Source organism: Schistocerca gregaria, chromosome X (genome assembly GCF_023897955.1).
Source record: "Schistocerca gregaria isolate iqSchGreg1 chromosome X, iqSchGreg1.2, whole genome shotgun sequence".
Taxonomy (NCBI): domain Eukaryota; kingdom Metazoa; phylum Arthropoda; class Insecta; order Orthoptera; family Acrididae; genus Schistocerca; species Schistocerca gregaria.
In genome coordinates this window covers 612,743,866-612,758,358 of record NC_064931.1, presented here as the reverse complement: position 1 = coordinate 612,758,358, position 14,493 = coordinate 612,743,866, and the positions used below count along the sequence as shown (strand labels likewise).

The following is a 14,493-nucleotide window of genomic DNA, read 5'->3' as shown; positions in this document are numbered from 1 at the left end:
TTTACCGAAATCTGCCTAACTGATGCAGCAGAACTTCCATATTTGGGATACGTTGTTTAAAATTTTATCCTTCAGCGATTTTATTTTCATTTTTCTAGTAAAGAAAATAGCCATTCGAAGAGGTCAAGAATGATGTGAGCATAAGTAGACTTCTGGGTGTCTAACGTTACTGGATCTTTTCGAGTGAAGATCGAAACGTAAATACCCAGAGCAGTGGCACGTGCCGTCTATCACCAGATTTAGAGCTTTGGAGATGTCGACTCATTGGTATGAGGGACATTGGGGAATCACACCGACAGATCGCACAGACAGTTTTCTGTAGGGAAATGACTGCAGAATAAGTGTTGATATGGTCGATTCAGGACAACAGTGTGGCAAGAAGAGTAGGTTCAGTTTCTTCTAGAAACACTGCACCACGAAAAGATCATAGGATTGTTCGACTGGCTCTGACGGATAGACAGATGGCAAAAGCTCAAATATGGACAGGCAGAATGTCACTACAAACTGTCGGGAACAATTTGCTGGATCCTGGTTTACATCATGCAGCAGACAACAACGACTTGCATGGTTTAGAGCAAGAGCATATCACATAGCACCGTTACGCCTATGCAGGGTATCCTGAGGAGAAATGGTCAATGTTCAGAAACGATCATTGGACACGAAAAGTCTAATAAACATGGGCTCTAAAACGCATACCATAAGAACTATGAGCACTACTCCATCTTCAGTAGTGTGAAGATAATCTCTTCTACTACAGGTTCTTTGTGTTCCGTATTTTCGGAGAAGGTAATATGGATCAAAAAAAAAAAAAAATGCTCCTGGTACATATGGGCGTTAGAATTTTTACCGTAAGATCTACGAGCATTCATTGATTAGGAGAGATGTGTTTTACAATAGCGAAGGTGAACAAGTGCTTATAGCTCTTAACGTATGCCCTTTACAACCCATGGTTAGTGGACTTTTTTTCGTGTATTGGTCAATGTGACCACCTCCCAAAATATGGAAAGCGAAGATGAAGCAGTGCTCATAGATCTTAAGGTATTCACTTTAGAGCCCACGTTTAATAGACTTTGTGCTTCGAATTTGTCATATCGTTGAATACTGATCATTCCTCATTGGGCACCCCGCACGTTTAGTTCACGTGACTGTGTCAAGCAGCATACCATTAATACTGCTTTCGAATATTTAAGGATTTTTCACCTACTCATCTGCATTAACTCACATTTTTCTAAGTTTAGAGCAAGCTGTTTTTCATGCCACACCATAACGGTGTGGGAAGCTGTTGGAATGACAGAAGGATTGATTGGATAGTTTTTGAAGGGAGGCAGAATACTATCCGATATGTGGCACGAATGGTTAACTGTAGTCATCACCAAGGTACCAAATGAAATACTATGGATAATGCAAGACCTCACACTGCAGGTCACATAACCAACGCCTTAAGAAACGAATGGATCTTGATTTGAAACTTCCTGGCAGATTAAAACCGTGTGCCCGACCGAGACTCGAACTCGGGACCTTTGCCTTTCACGGGCAAGTGCTCTTCCATCTGAGCTACCGAAGCACGACTCACGCCCGGTCTCACAGCTTTACTTCTGCCAGTATCTCGTCTCCTACCTTCCAAACTTTACAGAAGCTCTCCTGCGAACCTTGCAGAAGTAAAGCTGTGAGCCCGGGCGTGAGTCGTGCTTCGGTAGCTCAGATGGTAGAGCATTTGCCCGCGAAAGGCAAAGGTCCCGAGTTCGAGTCTCGGTCGGGCACGCGGTTTTAATCTGCCAGGAAGTTTCATATCAGTGCACACTCCGCTGCAAAGTGAAAATCTCATTCTGGGATCTTGATTTGCCTGAACTGGTCCGATGGTCTGTCATCCACAGAGCATGGCTGGGGTGCGATGGGAATACTTACGCTTTCACAAGATTCACCAACCAGCAGTCTTTCTGAACTGACTTAGTGTGTGTCATACATAGAAATTAGTCATAATGACTTCCGGAGGGTGTTAGCTTGCATGCCAAAACGAAAACAATACTGCCGTGGGGGTCATCTCATAACGATGTTGACGATGACAAACAGTTCCTAATGGAATTTTAATCATTTAATATCAGCTATGTGCTAACATCTCCAAGAAGTGTGTAAATATTGGACTGCTGCTTCATGGTATAACACACTCGATTTCCATCAGTGCAGTCCCAACAAGTGTTTGCAGTTAGCCGTTTCCTTTCCCTTAAGGAGGCTAGGGAATTCTCTTTCTAGAGGGTACTTACCATGCTACGCGTCGGGCAGCATGACCGGACTGCGCTTGAGACGGTCGGCGAGCTCGTGCATGACGTCCCGGAAGATGAGGCAGTCGACGTTCTGGCCGAGCATGTAGAGCAGGAACCAGTCGCCCATGCGCGACCGCACCACGATGGCGTCGACGGCGTCGCGGCGCACCATGCGGAAGCGGAAGCGCAGCAGGTAGACGCGGATGCGGGGACTCATGATGATGAGCACGCGGAACAGCAGGCTCAGCGTCGTCAGGAACGCCAGCAGCAGGAACCAGAACCACAGGAAGACGTAAATCTTCTCGTTCACCACGTTCAGCGGCAAGATGCACACCGCGTCCAGCTTCTCTATCTCACCCGACACTCCGTACTTGTGGAACGTGCACTTGGTCATCCGAGGGAAGATGTAGATCATCGGGTCCCAACGGTCCTCTTGGTCACTTTCCATAAATGTCAGTACGTCGATGCCGAACGTTAGGAATGCGCCGTCGAAAAACCGGTTCATCAGGAACATTTGCCCTACAACAAAAATGTCCTCTCACATTCGGTACACACAGAGTTGTGGAGTAGATACTGTAAAATACGTAATTTTTAAGTAATGTTTGCTAAAATTTCGATGATATACAGGACATAAAATCCCGTCTGAGGCCTGAGATCATTTTTATGTTAATAGTTGGCAACCAGTGCTGTACAATCGCAATAAAGTCATGAGATGTTCAATTGACTCTTTTATTAGAACATGTAACGCGTTTCGGGATTACACCCATCTTCAGAGATCACAAATTTCAACTCCTTCCTGACCAACCAGGGGTACAGCCTTGACAACTCAACTTTCTTTCAGTTGTCAAGGCTGTACTCCTGACTGGTTAGGAAGGAGTTGAAGTTTGTGATGTCTGAAGATGGGTGTAATCCCGAAACGCGTTACATGTTCTAATAAAAAGAGTCAATTGAACATCTCATGACTTTATTGCGATTGTAGAGCATTGGTTGCAAATTATTAAAATTTTGATGCGCGTGAATTGTATAGTGATTTTCTGTTTGTTGTGACAAATAAAAAGAAATGCTGCCAAAATGTTAAAACGAATGTAAGGATGAAGTAGCCACTGGTGGGGTTAATTTCTCGAAGTCATATCGTGTCACTATATATAAATCAATCTAGAGACTCACTAGTGTACTATTATTTTTTTCTTCATTGTCTGACTGGTAGAGTCCACAAGCCCAGCTTCACCCGCATCTTACATGTTTTGATTCTTTTAGTGCATGCCAAAGACATATGCTGATAACATTAATGTAACTCTTCAGTTAGCTGTGTCAATCAACACACAAAATTTTGATGTAGTGATCTGACAAGGATAATGTGCATTGGAGCCACGGCTTATTGAAGCCAGCGGAATGGAAACAGCATCCTTGTACAACTGACGTACATTTCGCTCTAATAAATATTTAAATACATGTAAGGATAAAAAGCTATCTTCAAGCATTTTCTGACCTTAGAAACAATACTGAAATGTAACTTCTTTTAATTAAATATTGGTATTATGTTATACAAGGTGAAATAATATTTCCCCCCTCAAATTTCAGGGTGTGATTCCTTACCAACCAGCAACACAGTAATGTTGAAAGATACCTTCTTCGGCACGACCGCATTTCATGCTACGTTTTCCTGGGTACTACGACAGTCACTTGTCAGGCAGCACATCATTAAGTGGAAACTGCAAGGTATGTTTCGACAGGTCGAGCGACCTTTGACGTGAGCGATACAGTAAGAATGCTGGGTGGCAGAATTCGTTTTTGGAGGCCTCATGGACAGCAAATGCGTCCGAATCTTTTGTGTGCTCAATCGTAAAGCTTTTCAAATGAAACAAACTTTATTAACATTATACTTCTTTATTCTTCGTGACTACATACCCTGGCTACAAGCACATTTCTCCCAACGAGAGATGAGCTTGTTGATATCGTCACTGTAGAATGCCAGACTTTGTTGACGGAGGTACAACCTCAAATCACCTTGCAACGCTTCATCATTATGAAAGTGGGGTCACCAAAAGTGTTCATTAAGTTTTGGAAATAACTGAAAATCGCATGGGGCCAATTTGGGTTGTATGGAGAAACCCAAGGCGTTGGATAGTTTAAGATGCAACATAGTTCGTGTAGCCTGGTATTCTCATGTTGAAGGAGAGGGTGTTCCATGTGCTTTCAGTTTTCTGAGGGTCTCGCAGAATCTTCCAGTGTTTATGGTGGTGCCTTTAGGCATGAATTTCAAATGCATCCCTGCTTGAATAGCCTTAAGTACTGTAAGCATGAATTTAATTCTGGATGGCACGGGCTTGAACTTTTCTAGCGTCGGTAATCCTTCGTGGTGTAACACCACTGATACTCTCTTGTTTTCGTGGTGAAAATGGTGTACCTAGCTTTAATCACCTGTCACAATGCGCCGCTGCCGCTGCATACGAACTGGGCAATGTTGTCTTTTCGGGAACTTGCGTGGGTTCACACCTAGGTAGCTGCTACACGCGTCTGAATGCACACCGCACGAACGTGACCAGTAGAGTTAAAATCAGCATAGGTCCTCAGCTGATCGCCATAGATTACTATCGCGCTGTATCCGCATACAGTAATATATGATGGTATATGCTTGTGAAGGTCGATTTCTATTTGTCTTATTCCGTTCAATGTTACCCATGACATTTCCATACGCTGACACTGGTGCATTTAATCGGTCTGCAGGGTCTTCAAACGAATATTCGAATAGTTCGTCCCCCTAGACTACTTTGAATGATGGACACTTCACCAATATTACAATGACTGTGGTAGAACTTAACTGATCATCCAGTAGATTCAATAATTTTCTCGCATAGATTAGGAGGTTTCGGTTTAAGGAACACCATCTGCCTGGCAATCGAAAAATAAATACCTGTAACATGATTCATTAGAACATACTAGTCAGTCTTCAAATTCACATGACTTTGGTTTTGCAAATGATCTATCAAGAAGACGTACCAGGGGTTCCATATCATTCCAACTGCACACGCCCCACACCATTAAAGAGCCACCAGCAGCTTGAACAGTCCTCTGCTGACATGCAGGGTCTATGGATTCATGAGGTTGTCCCCATACTCGTATACGTCCATCTGCTGGATACAATTTGAAGCGAGACGCATCCGACCAGGCAACATGTTTCCAGTCATCAGCAGTCCAATGTCGGTGTTGACGAACCCAGGCAAGTCGTAAAACTCTGTGTCGTGCAGTCATCAAGGGTACACGAGCGGACATTCGGCTCCGAAAGCCCATATCGGTGATGTTTCGTTGAATGGTTCACACGCTCACATTTGTTGATAGTGTAGCACTGAAATCTGCAGGAATTTTTGGAAGGGTTGCACTTCTGTCACGCTGGACGACTCTCTTCAGTCGTCGTTGGTCCCGTTCTTACAGGATCTTTTTCCAGCCGCAGCGATCTCACAGATTTTAGTTGGATATCGGTTTAGGGCGTATACTACAGTGCTAGTATAAAGTCCATAGAGAAGTAATGTGGGGACTGTTTATAGTGCATTTTTGGTATCATTTTCACCTAACTGCGGAGTGCTAACCGTGTCATCGAACCTCTCGTGGATTTTCCGGTTTCTTGTTGGGCAGCAGGAGCTGTATCGTAAAGTATCTCTGTTTCAGATTACTCTTACGTATGCTAACTTCCAGTTATCTGTGTGGACAGTAAACAGAAACGCCCAACAAGGAACGGCGGTTAGATGAGTGGAAATGTATCAGGCTGGTGACAAAAGGTGCAACTGCACTCTCCACTTCGCCGATATTCGCAAATTATTTAAATGTTTGTTTTGTACCTTTATGTCCTAAATAAATGTGCTTTCGAATTTATGAATGGATGAATGAATTAGATTTTGATTTTGAATTTTAGTAATACTATCGTTGGCTTCAGGATTTAGTCGTGTTATTACTAGGATTAACTGGAAATGTTCAAATGAGAGTGCAAGGGGCCTTGTGTAGAAAATTAGAATATAGAGATGTGTGGCCATAGCAAGACTGGTAACACACGAAAGGTTCACACTAAAATCTGTTTTGGAATAATTCTTGGCTGGACTCATTTTATAGCCATATACACTCCTGGAAATTGAAATAAGAACACCGTGAATCCATTGTCCCAGGAAGGTGAAACTTTATTGACACATTCCTGGGGTCAGATACATCACATGATCACACTGACAGAACCACAGGCACATAGACAAAGGCAACAGAGCATGCACAATGTCGGCACTAGTACAGTGTATATCCACCTTTCGCAGCAATGCAGGCTGCTATTCTCCCATGAAGACGATCGTAGAGAAGCTGGATGTAGTCCTGTGGAACGGCTTGCCATGCCATTTCCACCTGGCGCCTCAGTTGGACCAGCGTTCGTGCTGGACGTGCAGACCGCGTGAGACGACGCTTCATCCAGTCCCAAACATGCTCAATGAGGGACAGATCCGGAGATCTTGCTGGCCAGGGTAGTTGACTTACACCATCTAGAGCACGTTGGGTGGCACGGGATACATGCGGACGTGCATTGTCCTGTTGGAACAGCAAGTTCCCTTGCCGGTCTAGGAATGGTAGAACGATGGATTCGATGACGGTTTGGATGTACCGTGCACTATTCAGTGTCCCCTCGACGATCACCAGAGGTGTACGGCTAGTGTAAGAGATCGCTCCACACACCATGATGCCGGGTGTTGGCCCTGTGTGCCTCGGTCGTATGCAGTCCTGATTGTGGCGCTCACCTGCACGGCGCCAAACACGCATACGACCATCATTGGCACCAAGGCAGAAGCGACTCTCACGCCTGTCGCGACACCACTGGAGGCGGGCTGCACGATGTTGGGGTGTGAGCGGAAGACGACCTAACGGTATGCGGGATCGTAGCCCAGCTTCATGGAGACGGTTGCGAATGGTCCTCGCCGATACCCCAGGAGCAACAGTGTCCCAAATTTGCTGGGAAGTGGCGGTGCGGTCCCCTACGGCACGGCGTAGGATCCTACGGTCTTGGCGTGCCTCCGTGCGTCGCTGCGGTCCGGTCCCAGGTCGACGGGCACGTGCACCTTCCGCCGAACACTGGCGACAACATCGATGTACTGTGGAGACCTCACGCCCCACGTGTTGAGCAATTCGGCGGTACGTCCACCCGGCCTCCCGCATGCCCACTATACGCCCTCGCTCAAAGTCCGTCAACTGCACATACGGTTCACGTCCACGCTGTCGCGGCATGCTACCAGTGTTAAAGACTGCGATGGAGCTCCGTATGCCACGGCAAACTGGCTGACACTGACGGCGGTGGAGCACAAATGCTGCGCAGCTAGCGCCATTCGACGGCCAACACCGAATTTCCTGGTGTGTCCGCTGTGCCGTGCGTGTGATCATTGCTTGTACAGCCCTCTCGCAGTGTCCGGAGCAAGTATGGTGGGTCTGACACACCGGTGTCAATGTGTTCTTTTTTCCATTTCCAGGAGTGTATGTCTTCTTAGTATTACGGGTGTGGTGTCACCGCCAGACACCACACTTGCTAGGTGGTACCCTTTAAATCGGCCGCGGTCCGGTAGTATACGTCGGACCCGCGTGTCGCCACTATCAATGATTGCAGACCGAGCGCCGCCACACGGCAGGTCTAGAGAGACTTCCTAGCAATCGCCCCAGTTGTACAGCCGACTTTGCTACCTATGGTTTACTGACTTCTACGCTCTCATTTGCGGAGACGATAGTTAGCATAGCCTTCAGCTACGTTATTTGCTACGACCTAGCAAGGCTAGGCTATTGATATTGTAAACCCTGTATCGTCAAGAGCGACGTTCATCATTAATGGATTAAAGTTAAGTATTCCACCAGCTACGTCCGTTTTCCTCAATTCTAATTCCCTTGTGATATTCCAGACCTCACGCCAGCCTGCGTGAGCTAAAACGCGTGCATTTCGGCCTCCTTTAGTAACACGGTGTTGACTCTCCTGCCAAGCACACCAAGTGGGTTGTTGCTATCGCTATGAAATGTGCGATAACTTATATGCCAGGAAATCAGTGTTAGGGAAAGCATATGATGTTGCTTTCGAATTTAAGTGGAGTTAAAGCATCATGAACTTCAATGTCTTTCTGTAACGGCTTGTTGCACTTCCTGCCCCGGACCTGATCGTATTATGTTTTCTATGAATGTTTTGTTAACAGTGTGTGTAATATACTACATAAATGTAATGCTAATGTTCCAATGAATATCACTCTGTACTCATTTTCCAAGTTTGAGTAGTTGTAGTCCCATGGCACAGTAGTCACAAACACAGCCGAGTGACGCTGCTGGCTCGCGATTCACCCATCGATGTAAACACTGACGGCAGCAGCACGCTGTACATATTATGTCTGCACACCGTCACCGCAGGCAGACTATGCCGACCAGGCATAATATGTACACACATCAAAAAGAGTTTTGCATCACCCCGGTTCCCAGAACTCCTGAAGATAGACGTTGACTGTGGATATTATATCACAGACACAGTCCCTTTGACTGTTCAGAGATATCACTAAACCCGCCCAAAGATGTAACCAACCATGCATGAGCAGCGCCTATTAGACGGAGGGGTCCGACAGCCGATTATTTCCAGTCATTCCACCAGGAAGGTGGTACATGCCTCGTGTTGTCTGTAGTTCAACCATGCCTAGACGGTCAATACCGCGGTTCGATCGCGTCCACATTGTTACTTTGTGCCTCTCTCAGGCCGCCCAAGGGCTACTACTGCAGTTGATGACCGCTACCTACGGATTGTGGCTCGGAGGAACCCTGACAGCAACGCCACCATGTTGAATAATGCTTTTGGTGCAGCCATAGGACGTCGTGTTACGGCTCAAACTGTGCGCAATGGGCTGCATGATGCGTAACTTCACTCCCGGCGTCCATGACGAGATCCACCTTTGCAACCACGACACCATGCAGCGCGGTACAGATGGGCCCAACAACATGCCGAAATGACCGCTAGGGATTGGCATCACATTCTCTTCACCGATGAGTGTCGCATATGTCAGTCGTCGGAGACGTGTTTGGAGGTAACCCGATCAGGCTGAATGCCTTAGACACACTGCCCAGCGAGTGCAGCAAGGTGGCGTTATATGGGGCCGACGTATGTCGCTGGTGGTCATGGAAGGCGCCGTAACAGCTATACGACCGGTAGTGGAACTATATCGGCAGGATATTGGCGAGGCATTCTTCTTCATGGACGACAATTTGCGTCCCCATCGTGCACATCTTGTGAACGACTTCCTTCAAGGTAACGACATTGCTCGACTAGAGTGGCAAGCACGTACTTCAGACATGAACCCTATCGAACATGCCTGGGATAGACTGAAAAGAGCTGTTTATGGGCGACGTGACCCACCAGCCACTCTGAGGGATCTACGCCGAATTCCCGTTGGGGAGTGGGACAATCTGGACCAACAGTGCGTTGATGTACTTGTGGATAGTATGCCACGACGAATACTCGCACGCATCAATGCAAGAGAACGTGCTGCTGGGTATTAGATGTACCAGTGTTACAGCAATCAGGACCACCATCTCTGACGGTCTCGCTGTGTGGTGGTACAAAAGGCAATGTGTGGGTCTCATGAGCTATAAAAATGGAGGAATGATGTTTATATTGATCTCTATTCCAATTTTCTGTACAGATTCCGGAACGCTCGGAACCGAGGTGATGCAAAACTGTTTTTGATGTGTGTATATAGACAGTTCATCCACAGGTTTTGATGAGTCAGTTTCATAGTACCAAAATATGTAATATACACGGCCGTATCTTTTGACTGCGTTGATTTAGAAGCTCAAATTAGTTACACCTCCAGGTGGCCTTAGATCTTAATATTTGTACAAATTTTAACGTGATACCTAAGACAAAGAGGTATTTACAGAAGGCCGTATGTTTTGATTGCAATTACTTATAAACTTAAATTTGTTGCACCGCCGAGGGACTGTAGACCTTAGTACCCGAAGCAAATTTCATCATGATACCTCTACCCTTCCTAACATAAAGGGGTCTTAACCATCGAACAGACATAGACAGAGAGATCCTATACATCTACATCTACATGGTTACTCCGCAATTCACACTTAAGTCCCTGGCAGCGGGTTCATCGAACCATTTTCATACTACTTCTCTACCATTCCACTGCCGAATGGTGCTGGGAAAAAGCAACACCTAAATCTTTCCGTTCGAGCTCCGATTTCTCTTATTTTATTATGATCATTTCTCTCTACGTTGGTGAGTGTCAACAAAATATTTTCGCATTCGGAAGAGAAAGTTGGTGATTGAAATTTCATAAATAGATCTCGCCGCAAAGAAAACCGCCTTGATTGCAGTGACTGCCACCTCAACTCGCTTATCATATCAGTGACACTCTACCCCTATTGCGCGATAACACGAACCGAGTTGTCCTTTGTACTTTTTCGATGTCCTCCGTCAATCCCAGCTGGTAAGGATCCCACAACGCGCAGTTGTATTCCAGCAGAGGACTGACAAGTGTAATGTAGTCTGTTTCTTTAGTGGGTTTGTCGCATCTTCTAAGTGTTCTGCCAACAAAGCGCAGTCCTTGTATCACCTTCTCCACAATATTATCTATGTGGATTTTCCAGTTTAAGATGCTCGTAATTGTAATTCCTAGGTATTTAGTCGAATTGACAGCCTTAGATTTATGCAATTTATCGTATACCCAAAATTTATCGGATTTCTCTTAGTACCTATGTGGATGACCTCGCACTTTTTTTGGGTTAGTGCCAATTGCCACTTTTCGCACCATACAGAAATTCTCTCTAGATCATTTTGTAATTGGAATTGATCGTGTGATGATTTTACTAGACGGTAAATTACAGCGTCATCTGCAAACTGTCTAAGGCGGCTGTTCAAATTATCACCTAGATCATTTATTTAAATCAGGAACAGCAGAAGGCCTATGACACTACCTTGCGGAGCGCCAGATATCACTTCTTTTCTACTCTATGATTTACCGTCTATCACTAAGAACTGTGACCTCTCTGAGAGGAAATCACGAATCCAGTCACACAACTGAGACGATACTCCATAACTAAGCAATTTGATTAATAGTCGCTTGTGAGAAACGGTATCAAAAGCCTTCCGGAAATCTAGGAATATGGAATCGATCTGAGATCCCTTGTCGACGACACCCATTACTTCATGGGAATAAAGAGATAGCTGTGTTGCACAAGAACGATATTTGCTGAATCCGTGTTGGTTATGTATCAATAACTAATGTTCGAGTACAGTATATGCTCCAAAATCCTACTGCAAATTGAGGTCAGTGATATGGCTCTGTAATTCAATGGGTTACTCCTATTTCCTTTCTTGAATATTGGTGTGACTTGTGCTACTTTCCAGTCTTTAGGAACAGACCTTTCGTCAAGGAACCTGTTTGGTATACCATCTAGACCAGAAGACTTGCCCTTCTTAAATGACTTGAGTTGTTTCGCAACACCTAAGATCTCTACTTTTATTTCATTCATGCTGACAGCTGTTCTAATTTCGAATTCTGGAATATTTATTTCGTCTTCTTTCGTGAAGGAATTACGGAGAACTGTAGTTAGTAACTCCATTTTAGTGGTACCATCATCGGTAACATTTCCTTCGCTATCGTAAAGTGGCGGTATTGACTTTTTTTTGCCGCTGGTGTGCTTTAAATACGACCAGAGTCTCTTTGGGTTTACTACCATATTTTGAGACAATGTTTCATTGTGGAAACCATTAAAAGCATCTCGCATTGCCATCCGCACTAAATTTCTAGCTTCAGTGAAACTTAGCCAGTCTTGGGGATTTTGCGTTCTTCTGAATTTGGCATGCAGTTTTTTATTGCTTCTGCAACAGTGTTCTGACGTGTTTTGTGTACCATGGTGGATCAGTCCCGTCTTTTATTAACATATGCGGTATGAATCTATCTATTGCTGTCGATATTGTATCTTTGAATTTGAGCCATATCTGGTCTACACTTACATAATTATCTTAGAAAGAATGGAGACTCCCTCTTAGGAAGGCATCAAGCGAATTTTTATCTGCTGTTTTAAATAGATGTATTTTGCGTTTATTTTTATTATTTTTGGTTGATATGGTTTTGAGCCTCGCTACAATGACCTTGTGTTCACTAATCCCTGTATACGTCATAACGCTCTCTATTAGATCAGGATTATTTGTGCCTAAGAGGTCAAGTTTGTTTTCGCAGCCATTTACAATTTGCGTGGGTTCATGATCCTATAGCAGTTCCATTTATATCGACTGAGGAACGGAACCCTAAAAGTATTGTTTATATAAACTGTAATTAAGATTGGTATATTGTTAGTTCAGGGCTTTTTTCCAGATAGATTATAATATGCTATTATTGGACTTCTCTATAGGAAAGATGACTCAACAGACGTCAATAAGTATCCTATAGAAATATCAGTTTGCAAAAGTTTTTTCAGTCTGGAACCGCGCGACCGCTACGGTTGCAGGTTCGAATCCTGCCTCGGGCATGGATGTGTGTGATGTCTTAGGTTAGTTAGGTTTAAGTAGTTATATGTTCTAGGGGACTGATGACCTCAGACGTTAAGTCCCATAGTGCTCAGAGCCATTTGCACCACTTTTCTTGCAAAAGGTTTTTTATGGTGATGTACTCATGGCTTGTGAAATAGTGGGCTACTTCACCATTCACAGTTCTGATTTCAAAGGATCCACTCTACCGAAATGCTTTTTAAACATTCAGTCAGTAGATGATAAAAATTTTAAATGATAGAATACCACCAAATAGTGTATTCTGTGGCTTATCAAAGGAATTTAATTGTATCATCCTATTAGATCAATTACGTTTTTATGGAATACCTGTAGATTTAATTCCCACTTTAGTAACAGCATGAGGAAGTGGCACTAGGCTGTTCGCATAAGTGATAATGTGACGCCACATCATCTGCATGGTGAGAAATTACTATGGGGATACCACAGAGTTTGATTGTGGGCCGGTGAATCTGTGGCATTCGATATGATAAACGTACTGTGGGTCGTACCAAACGGCAAGAATTTCAGAAAACTCTGCCAGTCTTGCCTGCGTATAGGTTAAGAGCAAACAGCGTTCTCAAGCTAGCCAGGAGCTTTGTGCCTTTTAACCATAAACTCTGCGTGTACGTAAGTGTTCATCGTGTGGCATAAGGGTTAAAAGTTGTGTCGGATGGTTATAATTAAAGTGCAGGTACTCACGGAGGTCCAGTGTGGGCTGTAATTATCGTATGACAGCGAAACTTGGTAGATATGCTAATGTGTTATTGCGTAACCTATTCACGCTGGAAAACAAATTAGTTCCAGTGCTAATCTGGCTCTTTACACTGTTTGTATGACGGTATGACATCCACACTCTCGTCTGATTACCATAACGTGAGTGAACAGTAATGCTATCGAGAAGGGAGACCGCGCGCTGTCAGTGAAACTGCTTTTTTGTGAACGGCAGCAGTTACAGTGCTGCATTGAAAGAATATCTCCGACTGAAAGGTCTGGTTTAAAATGATAATAATGAAATTCGAAAAAAAACGTGTGAGTTTGGTGTGGAAGCGGAAGGGGAAAAGTCTTATACTAGTGGGACTTACTGACGACTCTAATTACCTCGATGTCGACGGGACGTTAAACCAAGTTATTGACGAGGTTGCTGTTGCTGTGACTGACCATGCAGCATGTGCCCCGGGATGTGGTAGTGCTCGTGAAGCGTCACGAAAATCGTCATCCCATGGTCGGTAGTACAGAAAGTTTTGCGGTCTGTTTTACACGGGTACCCGTACAAGATCAGGACGGTGCAGCAGCTGCAACCTCATGGTCGGTAGAGACGTTCTGAATTTGCTCTTCGGTTTCTGGCACGGATCGGAGATAGTGACATGTAGCTGGGCAATATTCTGTGGAGTGACGAGGCTCATTTTACATTACAGGGTGCAGTGAATACACAGAGCTGCTGAATTTTGGGTACTGTTCAACCACGTGTTGTGCACAAAGAGCCATTGCAGTCACCGTATGTGACTGTATGGTGTGGAGTCACGAGCACCTTTACTGTAGGTCCGATCTTCTTCGAAGAGAATACACCCAGAGATCCTGTCAGGTGTACCATGACGTTTGCGCGTTATCGAGATCTCTTAAAACTTGTTAGTCCTGCTTTGGAAGAGTGCAACTGTGTGGAAACCACTGTTCATTCAAGATGGGGCAACTCAT

At 44.7% G+C, this 14,493-nt stretch overlaps 1 protein-coding gene across 1 annotated transcript in view; it reads right to left on the bottom strand.

Annotated features, from left to right (window-relative positions):
* LOC126298026 (innexin shaking-B) overlaps nucleotides 1-14,493 on the bottom strand; it is a 370,506-nt gene that overhangs the window by 123,264 nt on the left and 232,749 nt on the right. The window contains exon 3 of the mRNA XM_049989349.1: nucleotides 2,262-2,780. Within this exon, the coding sequence (XP_049845306.1) occupies nucleotides 2,266-2,780 (515 nt within the window). The 3' untranslated portion in view covers nucleotides 2,262-2,265. The remainder of the gene's footprint in view (nucleotides 1-2,261; nucleotides 2,781-14,493) is intronic.